This window comes from Vanacampus margaritifer, chromosome 3 (genome assembly GCF_051991255.1).
Source record: "Vanacampus margaritifer isolate UIUO_Vmar chromosome 3, RoL_Vmar_1.0, whole genome shotgun sequence".
NCBI lineage: Eukaryota > Metazoa > Chordata > Actinopteri > Syngnathiformes > Syngnathidae > Vanacampus > Vanacampus margaritifer.
In genome coordinates, this window is record NC_135434.1 from 19559556 (window position 1) to 19587481 (window position 27926).

At 41.0% G+C, this 27926-nt stretch overlaps 1 protein-coding gene and 1 non-coding gene across 7 annotated transcripts; both read left to right on the forward strand.

Annotated features, from left to right (window-relative positions):
• Window positions 1-150: 150 nt before the first annotated feature.
• On the forward strand, window positions 151-27120 carry ep400 (E1A binding protein p400). 6 transcript variants are annotated; one of them, XM_077561172.1, is made up of 53 exons: window positions 151-323; window positions 1152-2511; window positions 2605-2712; window positions 2801-2882; window positions 3130-3249; window positions 4769-5169; window positions 5254-5559; window positions 6710-6895; window positions 6985-7125; window positions 7224-7302; window positions 7387-7418; window positions 7505-7562; window positions 7701-7784; window positions 8653-8763; window positions 9145-9335; window positions 9407-9584; window positions 9665-9801; window positions 9883-10052; window positions 10205-10379; window positions 10462-10598; window positions 10838-11024; window positions 11380-11549; window positions 11636-11817; window positions 12714-12878; window positions 13201-13353; window positions 13480-13535; window positions 13638-13927; window positions 14179-14381; window positions 14536-14705; window positions 15112-15308; window positions 15414-15525; window positions 15628-15918; window positions 16023-16097; window positions 17638-17772; window positions 17854-17898; window positions 18034-18187; window positions 18567-18802; window positions 18917-19090; window positions 19178-19225; window positions 19335-19465; window positions 19583-19639; window positions 19722-19800; window positions 21966-22136; window positions 22235-22280; window positions 22375-22481; window positions 22558-22762; window positions 24512-24630; window positions 24755-24976; window positions 25068-25242; window positions 25335-25483; window positions 25672-25833; window positions 25902-25979; window positions 26174-27120. In XM_077561172.1, exons 2-53 carry the CDS (start codon window positions 1186-1188, stop codon window positions 26456-26458), a joined length of 9051 nt encoding a protein of 3016 aa, XP_077417298.1. In that variant the 5' UTR covers window positions 151-323; window positions 1152-1185; the 3' UTR covers window positions 26459-27120. The 6 variants fall into 6 exon arrangements, with proteins under 6 accessions (XP_077417298.1, XP_077417301.1, XP_077417299.1 ...); XM_077561175.1 differs by having other exon boundaries at window positions 25335-25474; XM_077561173.1 differs by having other exon boundaries at window positions 18570-18802.
• On the forward strand, window positions 14893-15021 carry LOC144049685 (small nucleolar RNA SNORA49). Its single transcript, XR_013293674.1, has one exon. It is a non-coding gene; the product is annotated as a small nucleolar RNA SNORA49 (small nucleolar RNA).
• Window positions 27121-27926: the final 806 nt, after the last annotated feature.

A 27926-nucleotide genomic window follows, 5' to 3' on the forward strand; every position in this document is an offset into this window, starting at 1 on the left:
CGCGAAACGTGTTAGCAAACACAAAATTGTACCCACCATCGTTATTAATCAATGTATTTTTACTAAAACGCATGTACACAAACAGAACAGCAACAATTATACAGTTTATGCTCGTTCTCGACTTCCTGTAAAACAGGACTACAACCGGGTTAAGGTGTAGGTCACTGTGGCCGCCATGTTGCTCAATGAAATTAGCTTCAAACATTGAATATCCGTTAGCAATTTAGTAACGTTCATGTTCGCCGTATAACAGTTGTTACTACATTAGTGTTGTTACAAAATGACGTAGGTAACATTAAACGACGAAAGAAGACCCGTACCATGTAAGTAATACTGTGCATATGGATTAATATATTATTCGTAACTGTTGGCCTTCTAGCAATAACAAGCTAACACTCTTAGCCTTTGCTAGCACGCGTATCGTAGCGAGGGTTATTGTTTGGGCTGAAATAGCACGAATAGCCTTGCAGCAGGAATGGCTACATATTATATACATGGTATATGTACTATTGTTAAAGCCTTAAGACCTGAGCTGGCAAACATGCGGGTCTATTAACAGAGGACCGTTGCATGTACGGCACACCGGGTTGCTACAGCTAGCGTTACGCCCCTGAGCGGTATCGTTATTTTGACAGGAGAGCTACCGAAACAGACTAACAGCGAAATTCTTTGTATCCTGAAGTCATTATTGTGTCCAGCCAGTTAACACCGATAACAAAAAATGTAATGTATTGTGGGCTATTGCAATTTGGAAAGAAAAAACGTTACCTACATCACCTTGTAAGTTTATTGGTGTTAATAAAAATGACGCGACCCATAAATGTTTCTCTTTCGTAAAGCTGCATTTCACATTACTACATTACACGTTACATCTACTTTCACTGACACCCAATGAACTATGGGTACTACTACTACTGGGTATAATACGTTGGATTCATGCTGTAGATGAAGTGAAGTGCAGTTCTGGTTACAACAAAGCTTTTATTTTTATTTTTTTTAAGCATTTCTAATATTGAGCAAATCATTTTTTTTTTTAAAGTAAATTGATTCAACATGATCTGATATTTAAACTACGAGAATTACAAGAATATTTAAAAGCCTCACAATGTACATTTAGGAGTAAATTTTGTCTTGTATTCCCCTTTCCACAGATTATTGAGATAGCTAGTGTAAGGGTGTCACGCAATGCACCATGGAAGTGGGTCGCAGAACATTCAACGACAACTCCAGAGATCCAAGTCTGTTAGTAGCTCAGAAGTTGAGGATCAGCAGCAGCAAGCGACCATGGCAGCTTCACAGCAACAAACTACAGTTACTCACCCTCAGTCTCCCGTGACTACGTTTTCTACTGCTGCCAGCCCATCAGCTCCCCAATCTCCCAATTATCAGATAATCATGAGTCGCGGCCCAGTCACTGGTCAGAACATGAACATCACTTTACAAAATGTGGGACAAATGGTGACCGGCAACCAGCAGATCACCCTAACCCAGCTTCCTTTGCAAAACCCAGCATCCCCCGGCTTCCAGCATACAACACCACAATGGAGGTTTGAGCATGCTCCATCTTCCTACATCCAGGTCACATCTCCTCTACCCCAACCCATGCAGCCGCAAAGTCCCACCCAGCATAGCCCAGTCTCACTGCAAGGCGTCACAAGGCCTGGAGCCCCCGCAGCTGCTCTTGGTGTGCGTGGACAGAGTCCGACACGGTTTGTTGAGGCGGGTATGTTAGTGCGGCAAATCAGTTTAGGCAGTCCACCGGGAAGTGGTCATTTTGTCTACCAGGATGGAACAGGGCTGACCCAGATTACACCCGGCACACCTGGTCAAATTCAATTGTCTTCTCCAGGAGCCCCCGGCTCTGTTAGGGAACGCCGTCTTTCTCAGCCTCACTCACAGACTGGAGGAACCATTCACCATCTTGGACCTCAAAGTCCCGTGGCTACCAGTACTGCTCTTTCTACATTGGGCAGCCCTGGACACATAACCACTTCTAACCTACCTCCACAAATCAGCAGCATCATACAAGGACAGCTTGCACGCCCTGTGATATTTGATAAGACTACACATGGTCTAGTTGCAGCAGTTGGATCCACATCCACAGCATCTTTTAGTATACCTTCCACCATCCCACCTTCCAGCCCCTCCCTTACCAGCCCATCTCAATCAAATACCAACAATCCTCTTGGAGCCACCAACACTGCAGTAGGCACTGTTAAAAAACAGGTTCCCAAGAGGTTAGAGGAGATTGCTCCTTCTACGCCGGAGATTGCACAGCTACGCAAGCAGTGCTTAGATCACCATGCCAAGAAGATGGACAATTTAAAAGAGGTGTTCAAAGAATACTTAATAGAACTTTTTTTCCTTCAGCATCTTCAAGGAAATATGATGGACTACTTGGCTTTCAAAAAGAAGCCTTGTGTTCCCTTATATACTTACTTAAGACAGAACGACTTGGATTTGGAAGAGGATGAGGAAGAGGAGGAACAATCTAAGGTTATCAACGATGAGGTATTGCATTAGCTAGTATTTAGTGCATTTCAACTAAACACTAACCTTTAACCTCTTTGAGTAGTTCTCCTTTAAAACTTTTGCTTCTCTCAGGTAAAAGTTGGGACAGGAAAAGATGGTCAAGCAGTGACACCTGTTGCCATAGCAACACAGCTTCCTCCCAATGTATCTGCAGCTTTCTCTGCCCAGCAGCAATTTCAGGTAAGACGCAATCTTTGCGTGAAACACTATCTGCAGTGGATTATCTATAGCTGACGAGGACATCTCCCTTGAATTTTTTGCATGACAGGGACTCCAAGGGCCAGCTGGCACGCTTGCTAACCCTGCAGACATGGATGCCTTCAAGAGGCAACAGGCTATGGTGCAAGCAGGTAGGGCGAGGATCGAAAACTTGTGTCTGTTGCTTTTTTCCCTCCCTGTTTGCTTTGTGTTTTGTTCTTTTTCTTTTCTCCCTTTAATTGCTTCTGCTTTTAGATATTTGGCATCCTCTACTAGCGCTCTATGTTGAAGTATTTTCTTCGAGGAAGGAGAGGTGGCCTGTGAGGTTTTCCGAAGGTCATTGCCCTGTGCAGAGTACTTTTTTTCCGTTATGAGGGTATTGTGTGTTTTAAATCCCAGATCAGGCTAAAAGATCCCGGATTGACGTTGGTCGCCATGGGATCATTTTCCAGCATCCTGGTGTAGCTCCTTTAGGATCGCCTGGCGTGCCACTCCAACAGCTTATGCCAACTGTGCAAGGTAGGGGTGCTACAACGAGGCCCTCCTTTCTTCTTATGCTGCTGGATGCTTCCCTTTCTTCACGTGAAGAAGATTTAGGTATCTGAGCCAAAACATTTCACCTTTGACAAATAAAACTCCAGGCAGCAGCAATCAACTGATCTTCAGATGCTGGGTTTCTCAGCAGTTCTTCCTCAGGAAATTCAGGCTTAGTTCTGCCAACACCGATTCTCTGTCAGGATGAAATGGGAAGAAGATTTTCCAACTGTGAAGAATAGTTGTGACACACTGGGAAGATGCCTTGTCTTATCATTTTCCTTTTGTCGTGTTTTTGGCCATCCTTTCTTATCATTTCTTTGTTTCTTTTTATTAGTTATCTTTTCAACTGACCATCATGTAATGATGGCTTTTATTTTAATTATATCTTTTTTTGTGAAACTACAGTTGGATCAAAGAAAGTAGGAACTCAGTGGGAATGATCACACTTTCTTGTGGGTTTTCCCATTAAATGACTCCATTTGTTGTCTTTTGGTTCCCCATTGCCATTTCTTGTGCAAGTCGTTCACTCTACGGTTGTCCATGCATTATCAACAAGGTTTCTGAGTCATCATCCTGATACCTCTTTAAGTGTTTTCATGTATCCCATGGTCACATTGAGTTGATTTCTTTTCATGTTATCTCATGGCATTTTGTTCTGACTTGGCTTCTTTCCCTCAGTCTAAGTAGGAGGGGAATCAAATGGAGGAGTTGTGTTCACCGCACAGGTTTTTGCGATTGTGATGGTGTGGGTGTGTGAGGGCCAGGTGTTGGTGGTGTGACGTGCAGGGAGGTAAGGCAGGCGCTGCTTTAGATTGCACAGCTCCGCTCAGGCCTGCTGTCTGCAAGACCCCATGTTTGTCCTTTCGCTCAACTCTGTGCTTTGCTGCTCTATGAGGCATTCAGATGCCTTCAGTTTTGCTAGAATGACATTGCTTTCATGCATGCGAAACATGCTGTTTTTGTGTGTGTGCTTTATATTTTATTTTACTTTTTACTTTCGCTGTCTTTTTGTTGGTGTTTTCCCCATTTTCCTTTCCTTTTAAACATTTTTACTCTCAAAACCGCTCAATGCATCTATAGTTTTTGACATTTTAACCACATTGAACATGAAATGCAATGTTTTGATTTTGCATTAACCTATATAATGTTTTGTTTGAGAGACATGTAGATGACCACATTAATTTCATTTCTTCTGTAATCATTTTGCCGTATTAGTTTATGCTATGATCATCAGGAAGTAGTATACTTCTGTTCAGTCAAGTTCATCTACTTCATTTGGCACTGTTCTCAGGAGCTCCAATTAAACATTCAAGTATTATTAAATTTACCAATTAGCTTCTGTTATTCAGGGAAAGCTACCAAAAACCTGTATTCAATTAAAAGCCTTTATATTCTAACAAGACCACAAGACATTTACAGGGCACTAAGTAAATACAAGTGTCTCTGATGATTTTTACATCACCCCCTTGTTTGTCCTATAATTACTTTTTTATGTGCCTAGGCGGGATGCCGCCTACACCTCAAGCGGTCCAGATTGCAGGACAGAAGCAGAACCAACAACAGTACGACCCATCCAAAGGACCTCCAGTGCAGAATGCAGCTAGCCTACATACGCCACCCCCTCAGCTGCCAGGCAGGTTGCCACAAGGAGCCCTCCCAATGACTGGCCTGCCAGTGGCAGTGACTCTGTCCCAGCAGGCTCAGATTGTGGAGAGTACAGTCCAACCTGGTGGTCAGCTCCAAGCACAGGTGAAAGTGCAGGCAGGTGGCCCAGTCATGGCATCAGTAAATGCCCACACACAACTCCAGGCCCAGCTCCAACAGCAGATGCAATCAGGTCTTCATATCCAGTTGCCTCCCCAGCAGCAACAAAACCAGGCAATGCTGCAGTCAGGCCAAGCGGTCAGTCTGCCCGAAGACATATGTGTGCATTTACATGTGCTTAGATATTGTGGTACAATCTTAGATTTGTTTCCTTTCTCGTAGACGGTGACTCTTGGTCGTCCTGGTGCAGAGTCAACTCAACCCCTTCAAAGGATTATGACCAACTCAGTATCACTCACCTCCATGTCGTCTACTCCTATCCCTACTTCTAACTGTGTTTCAACCACTCAACCAACAAGTCCTCTGCGTCCTCTTGCTGCCAATACAAACCCAAGCACCCAGTCCAAACTGACAGGAACCAATGGTGTCTCTGGAATCAAAATGAGTGGCTTTGGTCAAAGTGCGACCATGCAGTCATCATCACAGGAGAGTTCTTCTCAAGATAAACAAGTTGAGCAAGCTAAACTGGTAAGTTTCAGAATACCTCATCTGTAAACACATTTTTTAATTTATTGGCTACCTACAAGTGATTTAGTCCTTTCATTTGCAAAGATTATTTTAGATTACCGGTAGATTATTTAACCTTTATTGGTCCCACAAGAATTAGCATCTTTTCAGCGACAACAGGGGTGACAGGAGTAGTGGTTACAAAAAAGTAAAAAAGAAATGGCAAGCAAGGAGGAGACAGAAATGTAGGTTACCTATTGTGTGTTCAAGCACATCAAAACAACATGCATGAACCTGCACACAGTGCAGAGGGGAGAGGTTCATGCACTGCCTCAGAAATGGCAGTGCTGCCAGCCACGACTCCGTAAATGGCGGCAGGTTTACATGCTGGGATACCGTACTAACAACCAGTGTTTTCTCCCACCCCCCCAAAATTTCAGCAGCATGGGTATGCGTTCTGGGGAACTGTCGCGGTGTAAACAAATACCGTCTGTTTAACTTGTAAAATCTCAAGCTAATAACTTAAAGTTTACCTCTTCTCCGGTCGGTCATTCGCTGCTTTATTGTTTATTTGTAATTTGGTCATTTGCTCATCTGGCTCTACCCTGCCAGGTGTCAGCTGTCCATCTCATCGGTGCTTGATGCCCTTGATGACCGTAACCCCAAACAAATTTACTCGATGTGTGAAACATTAGCGTTATGCAAATGAGCATGCGCAAGTATATTTCCAAACTGAACAAGATAGTTATATGCATGCGTTTAGTGCTCAAAAATTAAAATAAATGAATAAATAAGGGGGGAAAAATTTGGGCTGAGTGGTGGCCCGAAAATAGAGGAAATACTGACTTACTGTTTTTATATTTTTCTCATTAAGAAACACATGAAAATGCTTTGTTTGTTTATTTTTGGGGAGGCTGGAATTGAATTATGGCATTTCTATATATTTTAATGGGAAAATATTTGATATACAAGTACTGAGTTACAAGGGTGGTTAAAAAACAATTTGTATCTGAAAGCACCTCTGTATAGTCTTTTTTTATGTGCATCTTAATTAGATAATTGATTTCAAGTCTGACTTGACCATCTAACAGCTAATTCTTCAAGTTGGTTAATCAAAAAATTGCAAATTTGAGTTTTTTTGTTTTGTTTTTTAAATGCTTCATATCATTAGGAGAACCAAGTTCATCAACGCATCTCTGAGCTTAGAAAGGATGGACAGTGGTCAGCCAGTAGGCTTCCCAAAGTTGTGGAGGCCTCTCGTCCAAAGTCCCACTGGGACTACCTCCTGGAGGAGATGCAGTGGATGGCAGCCGACTTTGTCCAGGAGAGGAGATGGAAAGAGGCTGCGGCAAAGAAGGTACAATGAATGGAAAGAGTGAAATGTTTAAACGTCTAGCCTCCAAAATTTGATGCATTAAGTCAGAATGTCTTCGGACTTTGTTTCAGCTGGCACGCACATGTGCACGTTACCATCAAGAGCAGAGGAAAAGTGAAGAGAGGTCAAAGAAAGAAAGGGAACTTCATCTTCGCCATATTGCCAGCACAATTGCCAGAGAGGTGGAGTTCTTTTGGTCTAACATTGAGCAGGTATGTTTCCTTAATTTGGAATAATCTGTATATGACAATTGCAACCAATTTACGATGAGATCCAATTAAAAATAATGAAATGTGTTACTTTTTATCAGGTTGTGGAAATTAAACTTCATTTTGAAATTAATGAAAAGCGGATTAGAGCGATTGGCTTACAGAAGGCATCAGTCAAAGGTATGACTTGTTCATATTTTATTTTTCCCAAAAAAAAAAAAAGCAGAATAAACATCATACAAATTAAATCTATTATTGTACCAGGTCATTCTGTTGGAGAGAGAGGTGAAAAAGAGGTATGTTCTCTGCTTTGAACACAAATATTACAAATATATACAGTATGAAATCATATTTTACATATTGTCTTTATTTTCTCCTTTAGGAGCTTCACAGTGTGCATAGAAAAAGAAAATCAAATTCACCATTGAGTGTTGAAGCTGGTAGGTTTGAAACAATCAAATTTTCTTTTTTAATATACATATGTTTTGTATGTTTTTTTTTAAAATTAGATTGTGCTGTGATTAGTAAAATTCCTGATGTAAAACTAATGAGTGTCTGTTTTTTTTGGTGTGTTTTAGATGAAGATACCACAATAGAGGAACAAGAGGTTATGGAGAGAGAAGCCGATTACAAAGCAGAGTTGGTAGAGCTTGCCAAAGATGGTATTACTCTTTTTGCCTCTGTCTAGAATCACCCAAGCATTTCTGCTTTACATTAACTGTGCAAGATAGATATCATTGTGTGTTTCCCCCCATCATTTTATCTTTCATTTCATTTAACCAGGAACAGCTTAAATGTAATTTCGATCTGTGTGTCATGTATTTCATGTATAAGTGAGTCCTCAGTCTGTATTCCAAGAAGGTGAAAGAAAATGCAAGTGATTGTGCTATTAGGAAGCCCTGGAAAGTGTTGTTTTCAACTGCAAGCTCTTTTGTTTTTGTTTCTTCCAAAAAGCTGTAAACGCTCAGTTTTGCATATAAGTGGACAGCGTTCTGTTCCTACAACCGCGGGAATGCAGCATGCCGTTCAGTGACTGTTAATGCACGTAACACACTGTTGCAATAGTGTGAAGCCAGGTTTCGTTTTGTTTTTTAATAACTGTAACATCCGACAAAGAAAAACATCCCTTTCTGCCGCTGGACCTGCAGTGTATGCGAGAGAGCTACAGGAGGAGACACATCACTCTCGGCCACGCCACTTAAGAGCACATTAACGCACAGCAGTTCTTGAGTGTGTGAACGTGCACGTTTATGTGTGACTTTCAGCATAATTACACTTACTTAAAACCAGTTAATTTATTTGCTTTCTATTTTATTAGTATAATTATGTATTTTTTATGGTAGAGTACTATTTTTCTTTTTAAATAAAACATATTTTTTGGGGTGCTAGAAACACATCATTGACATTTTCATTCACTTCAATAGAGTTGATTTGAGGGAATAGCATGGTCACGAAATAAGTTAAACTTGTAAGTCAATGTGCCACTTTCCATATTTCTTAATCTTATGCTTTTTTGTCATTTGCTCTTAGCTGAGTTGCCGCTGGATGCTTTAAGGAAGCAATATGCCGGTGCCTACGCTGATGGCTTTGAATGGCCGCAGCCGAGTCCTCAAAGTAATCAGGATGATGAAGAGACTGAAGGTGCTAGAGTGATATACTGTGTTTCTTTTGTTAGTTTTTTTTTCTCTGTGTGATTTACACATGCAGATGAAATTGTTTAAGGAAAAAACGCAAAGGTCCCTGAAATAACTAGAAACTGACGTGACTGAGATTTGCCCAAATCTATAATGACAAGCCAAGCCAGTCACAAAACTTATGGGAGAGTGCCTTTTGGACAAATGAGACATATTTATATCAATGCATGTTTCTTATTATTTGTGGGGGTTGAGGATAATTCTGTTCTATTTACAGTTTAAAGTATTTCATTGACTGTTGTGTTATTTCCCTCACAGAGGGTACCAACTACTTTGTGCAAATGTATTTGTCTTTCCGTCCTAAATTAGATTGCTCTGTGATTTTCAGCAATAATATATCCTGCAAGCAGTCCATCTGAGGCAGTGCTCATAGACTCTCTGCTTAATGTGGACCAGTTTCGTAGTCCCGACAAGACCTCTTCTTGCAATTCTGATGGGAAACCTGCCAGAGACATATCTGAAGTGGCTGCTGCAACAGAGCTCCTTCTGCCGAAGGGTACCTTCAAGACCACTTCCTCGGTAAGACCCTTAAAATACATGAAGAAATCATTTTAGATCTGGTAGTTGTTCTAATCGTTTTATTTTACTAGACTCACAGTGCTGCACCATTTCTGCTACATGGCTCGCTGCGAGAATATCAGCAAATTGGTGTTGACTGGCTGGTAAACCTATACAAGAAGCACCTCAATGGTATACTCGCTGATGAGACAGGCCTTGGCAAAACTGTCCAAACAGTTGCTTACATGGCTCACTTAGCTGGACAAGAGGGTACGTTTCTATTGGTGTTATTTGCAGGGTTGCAGGAAATACTGTAGGTATGGTGTAGTCAATGTCTTTTTTTCCAACAGGTGTTTGGGGACCCCACCTCATTGTGGTTAGGACATGTAAATTGCTCAACTGGGAGGTGGAGTTCAAGCGCTGGTGTCCTGGCCTTAAAATCCTCTTGTATTTGGGAACGGAAAGGGAGCGTAAATTCCAGAGAACGGTAGGTGTTTTGGGGGTAATGAATACTTTATAATAACTTTATAAACTAACTCGGTATCATCTGGTCTGATCTGATCTCCAGAGGTGGCGGGAAGCAAACAGCTTCCATGTATGTATAACATCGTACAAACTTATGATGAAGGACCGCAGCCATTTTCTGAGGCAAAAATGGAGGCACCTGGTTCTGGATGAGGTGCAGCTCATTAGAAGCATGACTGAAAAACACTGGGAAACCATATTTGCTCTTCGAAGGTGAACTTAGTGATCCACATTTTGCCGATAATGCCATTTTGAGGTTTTGACATTCTTTCACAGTCACTTGAACCTATTAACCGATTTAGTAAGGCACAGCTTTGTCAGTGTTTTTTTTTCCTCCTTAATTTTTTTTTTCATGATTTTTACAGTGAGCAGCGACTCCTTCTCATCAATACTCCACTACAGAATACTCTAAAGGAGCTTTGGACTATGATCCACTTCCTCATGCCAGGAATCACCAGGCCCTACTCTGACTTCCCTGTTAAGGCAGGCACTGACCAGAATCAGGACTACTGTCACAAGCTAGTCATTCGCCTGCACAGGGTAAGGTATATACTAACAATAACAATAACTACACACTGAAACACCTGTGCATAATATAAAATCCACTTCGTCTCACCACTAGATGATTCAGCCCTTCATTTTGAGGCGTTCCAAAAGGGAAGTGGAAAAGCAGTTGCCTAAAAAGTATGAGCACATCCTGAAGTGCCGCCTTTCCAGCAGACAAAAGAGCCTGTATGAGGATATCCTTACTCAAGCTGGGTGAGATTTAATGCCACCTATAATTCACAATTTTTTTCATGTGTTTTTTTAAGAAGATTTTAAGTGCTGTAATCGCAGAAGACATTGAATATAGGAAACTTGAGTTGAACTTGAAAGTTGATTTTTATTCCCTACAGTGTGCACCACTTGTTAATTGGAATATAGATTTTAGGCAGCTGGAAATTAGGAATTTATGTTGGTAAAAACACATGTCCAATGTTGTGTGGTTATGTTTTTAGATCCCAGGAAGCCCTAAAGACTGGTCATTTTGTCAGCGTACTTCAGGTCTTGATGCAATTACAGCGTGTGTGTAACCACCCTGATTTGGTTGTACCTCGAGAGACAAGCAGCTCCTACTTCTGCACTCCTCTGCTCTATAACAGCCCATCACTCGTACTGGAAGCAATGCAGAATGACTCAAGCAAAGTATGCACTTTTATTTGTACTCGTATTCTCATAAAACACTTTCTCCAGGCTTTTCTAGTTAGTAAGGCAGGCTAAAGATCCATTTATGTCATGGATTTATTCATCTGTATCTCAGCTCAACTATCATCTTTTGAAATACTGCTCATATCGGTTTTTCCACTCCTGTTTATGTTCATCACCAAAACCGATGCACTATTATAGTATTAACAGTGTAGTTTTTTTTATTGTTCGTTTTTTTTTTTTTACAGTGCAGAACTCTTAGAATTACTTAAATCATTATATTACATACAATATGACACTATTTGACACGCAAACTTATTTACTTATACCCTTTTCCCTGACTTTATCGTTTTAGGATGCAAGCCTATCTCGGTTTGATTTGATCAGTAATGAAAATCGGCTGACTCGCTATCAGACTGAAGAAGTAATACCCAAACTAAAGGTCACACAGAAGCTTATAGAGGAGATCTACAGTGGTCCTGAACCACCGCCACATCCCAAGCCATGCCCAATAAAACCAATGAGGTTTGAAAGGGCATTTCTTTTTTCTTTTAATCTAATGTATTACAAGATGTCTCACATAATGATGGTGTGATGTCTTTCCCAATTAGATTGTTCCAGCCTGTGCAGTATGGGACAAAGCCAGAAGGGCGTCTAGTTGCAATTACAAGTTCTGTAGGACAAAATCCTCAAACAAGCTCTTCTGCTACGAACAACTCTGTTTCAACGTCAAACTCAGCCCAGTCGAGGGGAAAGTCCCCCATCACCACTGCAGCTACTACAGCAACTCAAGGTAAAAAAAATCACGGTCTATCAGTTTTAGCCAAATCTATAGTGTATCCCACATCTGCAACCTTTCCTTTAGTCTGACAATTCACATTGCTTTTTGTCCTCTTGTACAATCGTTTTACCCATGGTTTATGTTTATTAAGAATATTTTGAATCTTCTTTCTTTCTTTCTTTCTTTCTTTCTTTCTCATTATTATGTGTCACATTCGGTTAGGTTTTCTGCTGCTGTGTCCATCACATATTTTTTTGTATAAAGAACAGAGTCCACTTTTATTTGCAGTATGGTCATACTTTGGATAAATGATGTGGCGGCCGTGGCTCAGGGTGTAGAGACGGTCATTTCGATCCCCGCTCTGCCCAAGTCATGTGTCGTTGTGTCCTTGGGCAAGGCACTTCACACACATCGCCTCCAGTGCTACTCACACTGGTGTATGGAAGGTGCGAATGTTTGGTGGTGGTCGAAGGGGCCGTAGGCGCACACTGGCAGCCTCGCTTCCGTCAGCCTGCCCCAGGGCAGCTGTGGCTACTTAAATAGCTTACCGCCACCACAATGTGGATGTGAGAGTGCATGAATAATTGTATCCGTTCCATTGTAAAGCATCTTTGAGTGTCTAATTAGATAGAAAACAGCTATAAAAACCCGATGCATTATTATTAATAAAACTTAATCACTTCATTTTTGACAAAATACTGTGACTATTTTTCCATTGAAGGCAAAGTACAGCAGCTATGCTTTAATTTTGATTTCTTCCACTTTCAAAAGCGCTTCCCTGATCAAAAACTGGACTAATGCTTCCCAGCTTTTTAAAAAATGTTCTCGTGCAACTGCTCTCTTTTCACTAATCAACCCACCTTTGGTTCATATATTTTTTCTTTTTATATTATTCCTTCTCATTAAAGGAGGCGATGCAGTAAAAATTGCCCAGCTGGCCAACATAGCTGGCAGTCAGAATCGTATCTCCCAGCAAGAGACTCCCGTCACTTTGCAATTTCAGGGCAACAAGTTTACGTTGTCTCCTAGTCAACTCCGCCAACTCACCACTGGACAGCCGTTGCAGCTCCAAGGTACATTTGTTAATATAGTATATACCCAGGTATCACCATTCACATTGTAATTTGTGCTGGCCTATTATTGTTTTTATTTCAAAGGTTCTATGCTAAAAAGCATTTATGTATTGTATTAACAGTGTAACACTCAAGCAAAATCATCACAAACTGATGTTCCTAGTACTTCTCAACCATTGTCCTGAAATGATCATTTTACTTGCACCTGCTTCAGCCTTAACTGTTTCCTCTCCATAATACCAAACACAGTCTTTTATTTATTAAATTAAGAAAAATGTTAAAATCAGCGCCCATTGTAATTGTTCATACATCATGATTTTAGGAAACATTCTACAAATTGTGTCAGCTCCTGGGCAGCAAATCATCAGGCCCCAGGGTTCTATGGTTATGCAAACAATGGCACAAGCTGTCCCTAACTCCAATGCCTCAGCTTCACCCAGTGCACCTCACCCAGCTCTGCCAACAGTCCAACAAGGTGACTTAACCATTACCATTCCATATCATACATCTTGTCTGGTAAAGCCGATTTTCCACAACGCTTAGCAATAGCATGCGATTTGCAAGGACGTATCCTTTAGCTCATACAATATATTTGGACTAGGTGTGACGACAAATGCCACAGCAACCTCTAACAAGCTCACTACTGCTTCCTCACAGGTATGTACATTAATTTAGTGACAGCTACAGAATCTTCAATTTATGACAAAAGTTTTGTAATGAGTCTAAACATTTTGTGGCTTTGTTTACAAATCACTTTAGGAGTCTTCAGAAGAAAAAAGCCGTCAGGCAAAGCAACGGTTGAGCCTTCTCTTTGAAGCAAACGAGCGGCGCTGCAGCCGCAGAGTTTTATATGGGTCAGACCTGTTGCAGACATGTACTGTGAGCCCAGAGCCTGGTCACTCTGCACTGACAGCTGGAGGCTGGATGTGGGTGGGTCGGGAGAGTTGCGTCAGAGCCCAGAACACCTGTGTGGCAACCACCACCGCACTGCAGTCTACCCTGCTCTCTGTTGAGAACCAAATGGAGGCTACCAACAGCCTTGCCAAAAGGTGATTCGTGTTTTATCCCACTGTTAAAACTCTGGATTGTGTACTACAAAGTTAGAAAGCTTTTTTGAAATAAAAAATTTATCCCATGTCATGTAGTCCTACCTCTAAAAGCTGTTACATGTGATCACAATTGAAATTTCTATCCATTATCTGAACCACTTATCTATATAGTTTATAATTTACAGTCATGCTTTTACGGTACCTGTCATATTGATTTTAGTCTGAGAAACTCTCCCCTTGTCATCTTGTAGGCTGATTTGTGTGGTGCCTCCAGCTGTTGCACCGCCTCCTCAGTTGTATGCAGCCAATCCTCCCATCCCTTACACCATTAAACAGAAGTTACTCCACAGACAGTTGAAGGAAATTTTTGCTCCCCATACTTGCGACATGCACCACTTGGTGGCAAGGCATCACTTATACTTGCCAGATCTTCAGCTAATGCAGATGGATTCAGGTGAGTTGGGTTTTCTTCCTGCCTGTTACGTATACAAACTGATGAGGTTCAGTTCTATCGGATGCTGTGCATTTTTTCCCAAGTGATGATCATGGAGGAAGATGATAAGCAAACCTAAGATAATATTAACTGTTGATTTGTTTTTCATCAAAAGGTAAACTAGAAGCGCTGGCTATTCTGCTGCAGAAGCTTAAGTCAGACAATCGTCGTGTCCTCATCTTCACTCAAATGGTGAAGATGCTTGATATCCTGGAGGCATTCCTTGATTATAGGCAGCTCACTTATGTGCGTGTGGATGAAAGCTACACTCCAGATGAACGTCAGGTAAAAAAGAAAAGAAAAAAAGATTGAGTTTGTTGTGATGGCCGATACATCTCTTGTAACATATTTTGTCATCTCTGAGAGATTACTGTTCCTTTAGAAATTGAGACCTCACGACACAGTACAATGGTGTAAAAGCAAATCACAAGCGTCCATAGACTACTGTATAGTGGTTTGTTCAAGGTTGTTGCCTCCCCGTCTAACACCAGGACCTCCCTGTGACAGTGCAGAGTTCTGGCTCAAGGGGATATATTATTGTGCACTATTCCCTCCCTGTTGGATTATGTTCCTTACAGGGCCCGAAATTGTTGCATACATTAAAACAGATAAAAATCTCTGCCATTACTGCTGCTGCTGTCTGTGTGTTTAGAATTATATTTTTCCCACTCACATGCTGGTCTCCTTGCAGGAGACTATAAGGACCTTCAACAGGAACAGGCAGATTTTCTGCAGCATCCTGACAAACCACTGCTGCTCGACAGTTGGAACTTTGTTAGATGCAGATGCCATCATTTTCTATGACACAGACCTTAATCCTAGTATGGATGCCCGCACCCAGGAATGGTGTGACAAAATTGGCCGCACTAAGGATATACACATTTACAGGTGATATTTTTAGTGCAAACTCACCAATTCCTGTTTTACACATTTGTTTATGTTTCAGTAGCTGTTGGGAGTTTACCAAGGTTTCCCCATGTTTCTATTGTCCAGGTTGGAGAGTGGGAACTCAATTGAGGAGAAACTATTGAAGAATGGAACCAAGGACCTAATCAGAGAAGTGGCTGCACAAGGCACTGACTATACTCTGGCTTTTCTCACACAAGTAAGATCAGTTCATCCTTATTTTGTTCTTGAGCCTCAGGAGTTCTCATCAGTTTTGTATAAAATCCATATTCATTAAAATACTTTTCTGGTCTAATTCTAGCGGACAATCCAGGATTTGTTTGAGGTGGAGGCAGGCTCAGGGGAAAAGGTAGAGGAGTTTGTTGTCCTTCATCAGGAGCCATCTGCCTCTGAGACCATCTCTCCAAAAGTAGCTCGACCCTACATCCAAGCTCTCCATAGCATTAACTTGGAGGATTCACCAGAAGCAGACGGTGTGAAAATAGAGGATGTAGAGATGACAAGCAAGCAGTCTAAACTGGCTGATGAGTCAGAGAGCCAGACTAAAGAAGAGCCTGCTGAAATTGAGGAGTTGAATGCAGTTATGGAACAGGTACCTTCATTGATTGTATTTTGTCATTGAACAAACAAGGAAAAAAGCATTTTTGATATTGTGCCTCTATTGTGAGTTTTTTGTTGTTGTATTATTTCACACAGCTCACACCAATTGAAAGATACGCTCTGAACTATCTGGAGTACCTTCATATCAGTGACGATGAAATTGCACTGAAGGTAACAACACTTCCAAGTAATGCAAAATCATATGGCCTTACAGTCACTTGGTGTGCAAATAATGGTCTAATTGCTGTAACTGTGCTGACAATTCAAATTGTAAAAAAAAATGGACCAGACTTCAAATGCCTGTAAACGCCTTAATCAGACCGTGTTTGACTCTTTGGCTACGTTCACACTGCAGGTCTTAATGCTCAATTCGGATTTTTTTTGGTAAACTCAAATCCGAGTTTTTTTATTTTTATTTTTTGTAATCGTTCACATTACATAATTGTGACCAGCCTGTCTACTGTATGAACCGTATGCGTCTGCAAAGTGATCCGCATGCGCAGAAGAAGAGACAACATTACTCACTTTATGCTTCATATTTCAAATGGGATTAAATTAAAGTTAAATATAAACTCACAGCTGTTACTCAAAACAGCTTTGGAGATTCACATATATCTCCCGAGTACTCCGCCTGCCCGCGCGGAGCACATATTGGGCTTTTGGTGACGTATAGGTCGGATATATGCGACCTGGACGTTCAGACTGGTCGCATTGCAAACATTCGGATACGTATACGATCGAAGATTATATATGAAAGTGAGATACATGTCGCATTTGGGCAAAAAACACACACAATTTGAGTCACATTTTTCCTCCAGTGTGAACGTAGCAAAAGTGGGATTAACACTTGCCGACTGTTTGATTGGAAACCAAATTCCTATCATATGTACTGGAGCCAATTTTTAGTGCATGCACCATTCATTCGCGCCACCGCCTTTATATTCACAAGAAAAGAAAAGGAAGCCAAATTTGCACTCCATCATATTAAACATTTTAAATTACATAAGGGAAGAAAACATTTGTACAAGTGTAAAGGCCTTTATGAATCCTGTATTTAATAACGTGCTGCGTGGTGTCAACAAACTAGTGGCTCTTAAGTGCAAAACACAACAACAAAAATAACTGAACAGAACAGCTAATTAAAAATCACAAAAACAAATATCCAGAATATTGACAATAGTCCCGCCCCACCCATTCACTCCCCTTCTTCCGCCAGTGCCTACACCATTTCTAATTTGCACTTCAGCGTTGCCTAAAAAAACACAAAGAAATTAAACTCCCGAAGAAGCCAGTACTAGTGGGGAGATGAGACTCATCAGTGACAGGACGAAAGCACCGCTTATCACCCACTCTGCCCACTTCAAAGTGGGCTGACGGCTTATAATCCATTTCCTGGTATTAAGTGATCGAGACTAACCTGGTTAGTTTCTCCTCTAGGCCGTTTCGTGCCCTGTTATCGGGACAAATTCACTCCATAGGTCAGTTTGTCGTCCTTGGTAAGGAAGGGGCAAAACTAAACAGCCTGATTCTCTTTGATTGTACTGGGCCTTAGCAAATAACAATTGACAACCTCCCTGTTGTAAAATCCCCACAGCTAAAAGCGCACCATTGCCACCTGGGGTTGCGGAGGTGGACATAGTTGGGACAAAGATCAAATTATGCCCTGTGCTTGTAAATATATGGAGTGAGTCATTCATGATATTTTGCCTAGGAGCGATTGGAGTGTTCTAAGAGAGGCTGGGAGCTGCAGCAGCTGCAGAAACTGAAAGAGGAGGAGCAGGACCAGCAGCTGATGGAGGGAGCTGAAGAGCTTTTCACCTACACAAGAGAGGATGCTTACAACATGGTGGGTGCTCATTGAATCGTACTTGTCACAACCTGTTATCTGCTATGTTCAATACTATTGTCAAATATTTGTTTTTATTAGGAGTATGTCTTCAATGCCGAGGATGGGCATACAGAAATCATGCCGGTAAGAGATGATGACATAATTTATGTAGGAGATTTTATATTGTTATGGATATCTCTTTTTAAAATGGTATAATCTTCACCCTGGTTTTCTCTTTGTCAATTCTACAATGATTTTTTTCTTGTAATTGTAACATAGGTTTGGACTCCTCCCACTCCACCACAAGATGACAATGATATTTACATAGACTCAGTAATGTGTCTGATGTATGACACCACCCCCATACCTGAGGCCAAGCTACCTCCTATCTACGTCCGCAAGGAGCACAAGAGACTGAAACTGGACCCCTCAGGTACTGGTCGGGTCGCTGTAATCAGGCTACTCTGCATCTTTGTTCATTAGAAAGCAACAAAAAAAAGTCAGGAAAAGCTTACCACACCACGTTATTTGGGGTTAATCAGAGGCCCTTTAAAGGGTGGCAGTTGTGTGGACTTGGATTTAACAGTCAACATTGTTAACTATCAACATTGATAGTGGGAAACGTTTTTAAATTAATCTTAGTCTAATTTCTCTCATTTTTTTGATGTTTCCCAAATACCTAGCCTTTGAGCTAGGGTGTGTTGACTTTATATCCACTGTAGAAAAAAGAAACATTTTGCCCAAGCACCTCCTGCACCATTTTTTTATGCCTCCTTTCACCAATAATGTTCCCTTTTTAAACATTTTTTCAGCAGCAGCTAGGAAAAAGAAGAAGGGCCACGGGGAAACAGTAATTCCACCACGCTCGCTTTTCGAAAAGGCCAGCATGTTGAAAGTTCGCAGAGAAGGGAAAGACCAGAAAAAGAACTTTTCTCTCAAGCAGCAGGCTCCCTTCGCCAAGCCTCTGCCCTCACTGGTTAAACCGGCCATGGAGGCTGGCCAGGACAACCCAGAGTGGCTCATCAGTGAAGACTGGGCTCTGCTTCAGGTACTGACTTCACGATCCGCTTTCTTGAGGATATGTATTACTTGATGACGTTTTTGGTGAAAAACACTGAAATTTCATGCTTATTCAGACGCTAAGACTGATTGTTTGTTACAGGCTGTGAAACAACTGCTGGAGCTGCCTCTGAATCTGACGATTGTGTCTCCTGCTCACACACCCAACTGGGATCTGGTGAGTGATGTGGTGAACTCCTGCAGCCGCATCTACCGCTCTCCCAAGCAATGCCGTAACCGCTACGAGAATGTCATCATTCCCAGGGAAGAGGGCAAGGTAGTCCAGCTTCTCAGTCCTGTTCTGCCAAACTTGTTTTTGAAACTACATTTGGTCTTTTTCTAACAAATATGTTACCATTTTCAGTTGATGTATGAGGCAAACCCTAAGAAGAAAACAAAGAGCATCTACAAGGTGCTTTATTCTTGCTTTTCTTTCAAAAATATATCTGTAATGTTTGTACTCTTGAATCATCGGGTTCACAAAACTTGTTTCTGTGTCGTGCATGTCTTTTCACACTTAGTCTAAGAATAGCCGTCCTCTAAGGACCTGTCAGATCTACACACAAGATGACAACGCCACTCAAATTCAACTCTACAACAGCCGCTTTGAGCTCATAAAAACGAGCAAGAGGATCCCACCCAGCAAACCTCAGTGAGTACAGCATCGAGACAAATGGAACTTAAGCTATGTGTGATTAAATATTGGAGGGAAACATTTGATTTCAGATGAGATATTGTTTGACTTTATTGAAATCCACTTTTCTTACAGTTTAGGCATGAATCCATTCCAGAAGAATCCCAAACATGCCTCTGTTTTGGCAGAAAGGTACCCATTCTGTTGTCTTGTAACGCATTACTCCGTCTCCATCAATGCAAAGCAAAATCTGAGATCCGTTTGTTTTATACAGTGGGATAAGCTACGACAAGCCCCTCCCCCCCATTCAGGTGGCATCGCAACGTGCCGAGAGGATCGCCAAAGAGAAAAAGGTAATTGTCAGGATTGCTGATGGAAAATGTAAGAATTTTCAGTGATTGAAGATTGGGAATATTGTAGGACCGCAACAACAAATCGATAAAAATCAATTATTGAATTTGTTGGCAACAAATTTCATTACTGATTTGTTGGGTCGTGCATTTATTACATCAATTACCTCCTGCGTCGCCTGATTATTACACCACTCACCTGTGCGGTTGCTGTGTAGTACAAAGCAGCAGACACGATGGGACCGAGAGCCTGCTCTCATGACATAGTTTATGACTGGGCCTTGATTAAACAATTCCAATGAAGTCCTGACGCTTTCAATGCGCGTAGTGTCTACGGAACCACGTACAGCTGAAGAGGTATGGCTGCAATAATGTGTTAATTATAGTGCTGTCAAAGTTAAAGCATTATCTAAGTAATTCATCACAAAAAAATATCGCATTAATCATATATTAACGCAGATTAATCGCACTATTAATTTTAAATGCAGATGATCCGCTAGCTGACAACGGATGGTTACGTTAAAGGTAGCACAGGGTTGTGTTTGAGCAATAAACATAACTACATGCATTAAAGTAAAGCATTTAATAAATGTATTTTTTTTCCCATTTGAAATTATGCAAGTAATTAACTTATTAGAAAAAGAGGAGGATGAGCGTGTGCAGTGGTTCAAAAATTGTTGAAGACGTTTTCATAACATTAATTAAATGTCGAAAGAATGAACACAACAGGTGCATAAAAGCCTTTTTAATTAAGCAATTAATCATGATTAATCAAAATTCTAAGATGTGATTAATCTGATAATAATATACGGTATTTTTAAGTGCTGCAAATGACAATATTCAAAGTTATTTTGGTAATATAGCATGTAACTAAGTTAGAGGTACTTTATTTTCAAATGACCTGTGCCATCCAGTGGACATAAAGGGGAAACGCAGTGTAACGCAGCATTCATTGTTTATTGTCAGTACATAAATAAATCAAATAAGTCCATTTTTTTGTAGGTAAATTATGATGTTGACATTTTATACAGATTTATACAGGATCTTGTTTGGTAAATGGAAAGTTACCTGAACTCGACAAGAATCATGAAGAGATAAGAGGTTTTGAAACCAACTGTTTTTTTCTTAGTGTGTTGTTTTTATATAAGATTTAAATGGAATTCGTAACAGACCAAGAGGGAGAATGTGATTATTTTGTCACTACAAAGGGACAGAAAGCCCGAAAATTTTAACATGGAAGTTGAGACTTAGGATACAGACAGTAATATGACAAAACAATTCCTTTGGAGCTATTTTATACCATACATTTGTATGTTTTTGTGTTGTCCTTGGGCTATTGTAATTTGAGCTCAACTTTTTAAATCATTATTTTTTACTTTGAGAGCTGTGGTATGTTCATGCACCTTTCTGCCATGTCAATTTGAAATAATATCCAGTTGTTGTTGTTTTTTAATTAAGGTATGGATTTTTTTTTTATCCATTTCATTGATTAATCAATTAGTAAAATAATTGTTAGTTGAAGCCCTGGAGTATTTTTTTGTCACTGAATTCATGGTTTGCTTTTTATATGATTTAGTGTTTTTTGTTATCTGTCAATTATTTTGACAGCCTCAGACAACAAACGTAGTATGTAGTTGTGTCTGAATTAATTGATTCCAGTCATTTCTGGACTATAAGCCACTACTTTTTTCACTTGCATTCGACTCTGCGGCTAATACAAAGGTGCGGCTTATCCATCAGATCACAAAGGTGGCACACTATAAAGGAAGCGCAAGAGCATCAGGCAGAGCAAAACAAAGCAAGTGAGCCCAAATACAGACAGAACAAGAGCGAGACAATTTGCACCCTCATTATGGAAAAGAAAGTAGCCGGAACCCGCTGTGGTAACATTAAAACACCTGCGGCTTACAGTCGGGTGCGGCTTATATGTGTAACAAACTAGAATATTCCCCAAATTTAGCTAGCGCGGCTTATAGTCAGGTGCGCCTTAAAGTCCAGAAATTGCTGTAATTTAGGCCCTTGTTTGAAGGCATAGCTCTGATGCAACCTGCTTTCATGCAGTAAATAAAGAAATGTATGCATAATCAGTCTTATATAAGACATAATGTTACCAATGTAATGTTAGGGTACAATTAGGTAGTCTTAACACTGCATATGTGTGCTTGTAGGCCATGGCGGAGCAACAGAAGGCTCAGCAGCTGGCACAACAGCAGCAGGCTGGAGCTCCTCAAGCCCAGACTGCACCTAACCAGACCCAGACCCCTGCTGCTGGTCAGGCTCAGGTGCCACAGGCTGCCACAGTGGCTGGAGCTGCTGCAGTTCCTAATGCAGCTGTTTTGGTGAGACTCAATTCACAAGTCCTCCTTCACAATTGGTTCCAAATTGGATCTAAAACATGCAGCTGTTTGTACATACCTGTCTGTCATCTCTTTTTTAGGCCGGAGCTATCAAAAACGCCACAGCCGGCACAACCATACAGGCTGGTGTGTAGATACTTGGTTCACCTCGAGAACTTTCTTCTTTTTTTTTTTTTGTTTGTGCCATAGTTGATTTAATTGTCTTGGTCTGTTCTTGCAGCCACTGTTGGGGGAAATGTGATTGTGAACACAGTTGCAGGAGTGCCTCCAAGTCCTTTCCAAGCCAACAAACGCCTGGCATCTCCAGTCATACCAGGGACCTTGTCGGTGAGTCATGATGAGGACACAAATGTCACACTGTAGAAAAACGTGTCCTAATATGAGCTGTTTGTTGTTCTATCAGCCTGCTGGTCCTGCTGCTGGAGCACAGGTGGTCCACGCGCAACAGAGAGCAGTTACCGCTGCTGCTGCCCCTGCTGAAGTGGTTGCCATAGCTACAGGGCAGGGTGTTCGAGCAGTTACCCCGGTAACCGCATCCACTGTAGTGTCAACCACTCTGAGTCCAGTCCAAGCTCAGACGCGCCCACTTGTCACTCAAGTAACACAAGGTAATGAAGTGAATTTAATATCACGTTTTTAAAATGATTTTTCCCTTTCAGTAGGGCTGGGAAATTAATACATTTAAATAGTTTATTGCTTAGAGTGTTGTTGTTTTTTTTAATCAACTTTAGCATCTTTCGCAGTTTAAAGCTTGTCCTTGCTGACTTCTACTAACATTGCAGCAAGGGGCGCTATTTTACAAAAACACAGTGTTGCCAACATAGCAACTTGACGTGGCTATTTATACATTGCAAAAGCAAGTATATATCTACATATTGAACATTTTTGACCCAGGGTTTGTGCTTCCAAGCTACAAATATTTTGTGGATGTTGCTTGCACGATGACTTGTGAGAAAATAACATGAAAGAGCTGGAGGGGGTGCGGTCCTAGTCTTTGACAACAGACGTATGGACCTGCCCTGCCGTTCCTTGCAGTTTGATGGCTAATTTTATGATGTTTAAATGGATTTCGCTCAAATTGCGGCCTTAAATGGCATTAAATATGATGTCCAGAGGCATTACAATACAATTGTCGTCCATGCTTTATTTTACAATACATTATTGTGCCAAGGTGTCAATATAACACCAATTAGGGATAATAAATGTGATAAAAGTACGGTATATGTATTTGTAGGGACTGGTGAATATTTGTAATTTATAATGAACAAAATGGTCTGCAGTCCAAGAACAATTTACGGTTCCTGTCATCAACATCCAACATGAAACACTAATGTCACCTAGAGGCTGGAAATTAGCTAAACACAAATCTATGATTTATTGTTTTACGCTCCTTTTAACTTTAACTGTTAACTGTAACTTTTTAAGTTGGTAAAAAAAAAAAATATTGCTAATAAACTAAAAGATACAACCACGTTTGTATTTGGTAACCCTATTTGTTCATTTTTATGTTAACAACAGTATGAAAAACTTACAAAATATTTTATTTATTCATTTAGAACAGATATAATCTGTGATTAACTCATTTGCTCCCAAAAACTTTCTTAATTTCTATTGTAAATGTTTTACGTGTCCCAAAGACGTATTTATACGTTTTTTATGCTAGACAAGAATCATGAACTGCAGAGAACGGGTGAAGAAATAGGCTAGTAGTAATTACAAAAACGGCCACCAGGTGGCAGCAGAGCAAAATAGATCAACAGGGCCATGTTGAAACAAAGCTCATTTACCCGCAATTCCACACAGATTTGTGAGTAATGATGAAACTTAGCTATATTCTAATGCTAATTGCTGCAAAACGGAAACAGATATATATAATAATATATATATAAATATACTCTAATCTTTCTTTTGGTAGGTTCCATGTTTTTATAACAATAAAACACAATATTCTGTGGGCCTTGCAAAACCAGTCAAAATCCAGTTAAACAGCCAGGAGTGAAAATGGCTGGGAGTGAATGAGTTAACGATTAATCGTGAATTGACTATGAAACTCATACGATTAATTCCAATATAAAATGTAATCGACTGACAGCCCTAACAGTATATGCATATATGTATGTCTGCATGTCTATATGTGCGCGTGTGCGGTACAGCGTAGACATTAAGTTGCTTTATTTATTTTTTTATGTCTGCGGAAACTCTGGTTTACATACAGTACATGTTTCAACAAAAAGGAAGCCATTTATTTTGATTATCTGGAAAAAAAATATTTTTATTATTTGAATAGCATTTGCCCATCCCTGCCTTCCAGTATTCCATACTCTTTGACTGACCTGAATGTGCTGTACTCTACCAAGCTGCAGGTATGCAGCTTGCACAAGGAAAGGGCCTCACCCAGGCCCACCTGCAGATGCTTCGACAGCAACAGCTTCAGCAGGCTGCTTCCCCTCAGATCAAAGCCGTAAACAAACCTCAGGTAAACCATAACATTTTTTTTTCTCACAAAAAATAAAACAGAGCTGTTCTTGTTTAGATTGTGGTGACATGTATGAATATGAAATACAAGTTGTGTAATTTATGCTTTGTGTCTATTATTAAAGATGCACAAACATAAATTGCAACTGCAGCAGCAGCAGCAACAGGTTGCTGCAGCAGTGGCGGCGGCTGCAGCTCAGGGCCAGCAAACTGCGGGAGCCCAGCAAGCCCAAGTGCAACCGACACAGGCGGCTCAAGCCAATCCTCAGCTAGCAGCGGTGGCGGCGCCAAGACCCGGATCCGTTTTGACCGGCACCACAGTGACCAACCTGCAGGTGGCCAGACTGGTAAATGTTTCTTATTCTAAGGTTATATACATATGCTAGTCTAAATAACACACTCGCACATTCTGACATGACATCATACATGTTGTTGCAGACCCGAGTACCCACCCAGGGTCAGATTCAGGCCCAGACGGGCCAGACAGCCCAGATGACCCTCACCAAGCCTCCAGTTGTCTCCGTACCAGCCGTGGTGTCGTCTGCTGGTGTCACCACACTGCCGGTCACTGTAGCTGGCATCAGCGTGGCTATTGGCCAGGCCCAGAAAACGGGTATGTTGCCAAAAAGCTTTGCAAGCCTCAGGACACTCTCGCCAATCGTGCTTGCAATCAGCTTCTAAATCCATCTTTCTCTCCTTGGCCAGGTGGTCCTGTGCTGACGCCGTCCTTCCCGCAGATGCAGGTCCAGCAGCTGCTTCAACTGAAGAAGCAGCAGGCGGCCGTCCAGGCGGCCCAGCAGAAGGCGGGACAGACACAACAAGGACAGGCCACAGTGCAGCAGAAGGTAAACAAGGTGTGCAGCAACTAAGCAACGTTGAATTTGCCTGAAGAGCAAACCTTGATTAATGATTTTAATTTCTTCCGTGACCAAGCTTGTCACTCAGTTTTCTGCAATAGAAATGAATGGAAAAGCCATGAATCCATCCCTTTTGGATTTTTTTAATTTAAATTTTTTATGTCACAATTTGGCAATTTCCTTAGATTGGCACGCAGCAGGTTACGGTGCAGGCTGCCCAGCCCACCCAGCAGCAACAGAAGGTGACGTACACTACCACCACTCAACTTCAACCCGGGATCAAGCCCCAGTTCTTTACCACATCCATTGCCCAGACCCAGAAACCTACAGGTCCTCAACAAATCCAGGTACTTCAGTAACATGTGTGAACAACTTGCGGTTTTCATGTTTGACGGTTGTTTTCATTTTTGAGCAGGTGGCAAAACTCCCACAAATAGTGCAGCAGCAGCCCACTGTGGCTAACATTCAGCAAATTGTGTCTTCTCCGCAGCAGGTAGGATCTTCATTCAAGTGAGTGAAAAAAAAATGCTTTTGTAGTAACTTTAATGCAAAATTAAAATCTGATTAGTCGAATAATCGATAGATTCATCGATTATAAACATATTTGATAGTGACAGCACTAGCGAGTGGTTGTTTGCTCTTGTCGCCAGCACCATGTAAACGTGTGTCTCCCCTCGTCCATCTCAGATCCAAACGCAACCTCAAACGGTGACTCTGACCACGTCGGCGCCCGCCCCGGTGCAGATGATTCCGGCGGGCACCACCACGGCTCAAGTTGTTCAGCAGAAGCTGATCCAGCAGCAGGTGGTCACCGCGGCCGCCTCGCCGCAGATCCAGACCCCCCACAGCCCCGCCCAGCAAGAGTCCTCTGCGGCGCAGCCCGTTCAGTCGCAGCAGCCCACCAAAGGTCAAGCTCGCCAGGGTGGCATAAGGGCCAAACCACCCGCCAAGCCCAGCGGGGGGAGCAGTTAGGGGGAGAGTGAATTCAGTCCAAGTGTTTTCACGCAGTGCACATGGATTGCACTCAAATGTTGTTTTGCAGCCCACCTCCAATAACAATCCTGTCAGTCAGCATATGTGTTCCAATGTTTAAATATCGTTTTGTCAGGAAGTCCACCCTGGTGGGATTCAAATTTCTTTGTTCATTTGTTGAAATTTTGAATGTTTAATTAAAAAAAAGAAAAGAAGAAGAATACCCCTACTCATAATAACTCATCATCTGGCCTTCAGCCTGACGAAAAGAGCCTACCAGACAGCTGAGGCATATTCATTTGGAGCTGTCCAATATGTGTGTTCTTAAATAGTTCCTTGCATGTCAAATTCCTTTGTTGTGTTTAGATACTGAGTAGTGCACGGTCCATCAGTCAATAGTTTGTTTTTTAATTCCAACAAATACACTGTAAACATGTACGTTAGTATTTTGGGTTTCCTCATGAATCCCATCTTCTTCTTTTTTTAATCAATGTCAAAGAAAATGTAAATATCCATGGGGAAAAAAACATTTGTACTTGTAAAGTAGTTGTGTTTTCATTGTTTTTTTCAGCCTACTTGTAATAAAGTTCATTGTTTTTATACACAAACATCTTTTTTTTATTTTAATTATTCGTTTTCCATTAAATCCATTATAAGTGCCAGGAAGTCTTGTGAGTTTTTACACTGTAGCCATGAGATCAGAATCTGAAGTATTAAAAAAAACACACACACACACAATTTGTCTCCAGCAATTTGAGCCACATTATAGTATAGTAAAAAGCAACAATAACATTCATGTTGCAACATATAAGTTGTTAAGAAATATAAGAATGCCATTACTTTGACAGTACCGAACATTGACAGCTGTGCAAATGATGCTGACATCCATTAAAAAAGGAAGTGACCAACTGAAATAATTATGATACAATGACAGTTGTGCAGAGAATCATCACACAAATGGAAGTGACCAGTACAGTGCCATGAATGCAAATGTGCAAATGATGAGTACTTAAAATATCCAGTGGTGTGGAATAGTGAACAGCAACAGTTATGAATATATTGCGAGCTGAAACCACGATGAATACTGTAACACTGTCACACAGGATGTGCAAAATTGGCACGAGTAAAATAATAATAATGATAATCAATTTAGGTTAATGAGTCAGATGTTTATGTAGTGAATGGCAAGAGGGAATAATCTAATAGAATGTCTGCTGGTTATAATGTGGATAGTTTGATAGCGCAAACTGAGTAAAGAAGCTGGAAGAGGTGGAAGAGAAAGTCCTCAAGTGGGTAGTGGGATACAGATGAATTATTATTATTTATTTATTTCTTATTTTTGACTGGCTGTTACAACCAGATTGTCTATTACTAAGATCATTTATGAGCTGTTGGATTCATTTAAAAGTATTTATTTATGTATTGCGGCACTTCCGTACAGAAAAGAAGGGTCAAATAGTCATTTTGA

Bases quoted from the DNA above. Each gene is read 5' to 3' on its own strand.
- ep400 (XM_077561172.1), top strand. From the start codon at position 1,186: ATGCACCATGGAAGTGGGTCGCAGAACATTCAACGACAACTCCAGAGA. The intron at 7,785-8,652 runs GTATTACTCTTT...ATTTGCTCTTAG, and splicing joins GGTAGAGCTTGCCAAAGATG to CTGAGTTGCCGCTGGATGCT. The intron at 25,980-26,173 runs GTAGGATCTTCA...CGTCCATCTCAG, and splicing joins TTGTGTCTTCTCCGCAGCAG to ATCCAAACGCAACCTCAAAC.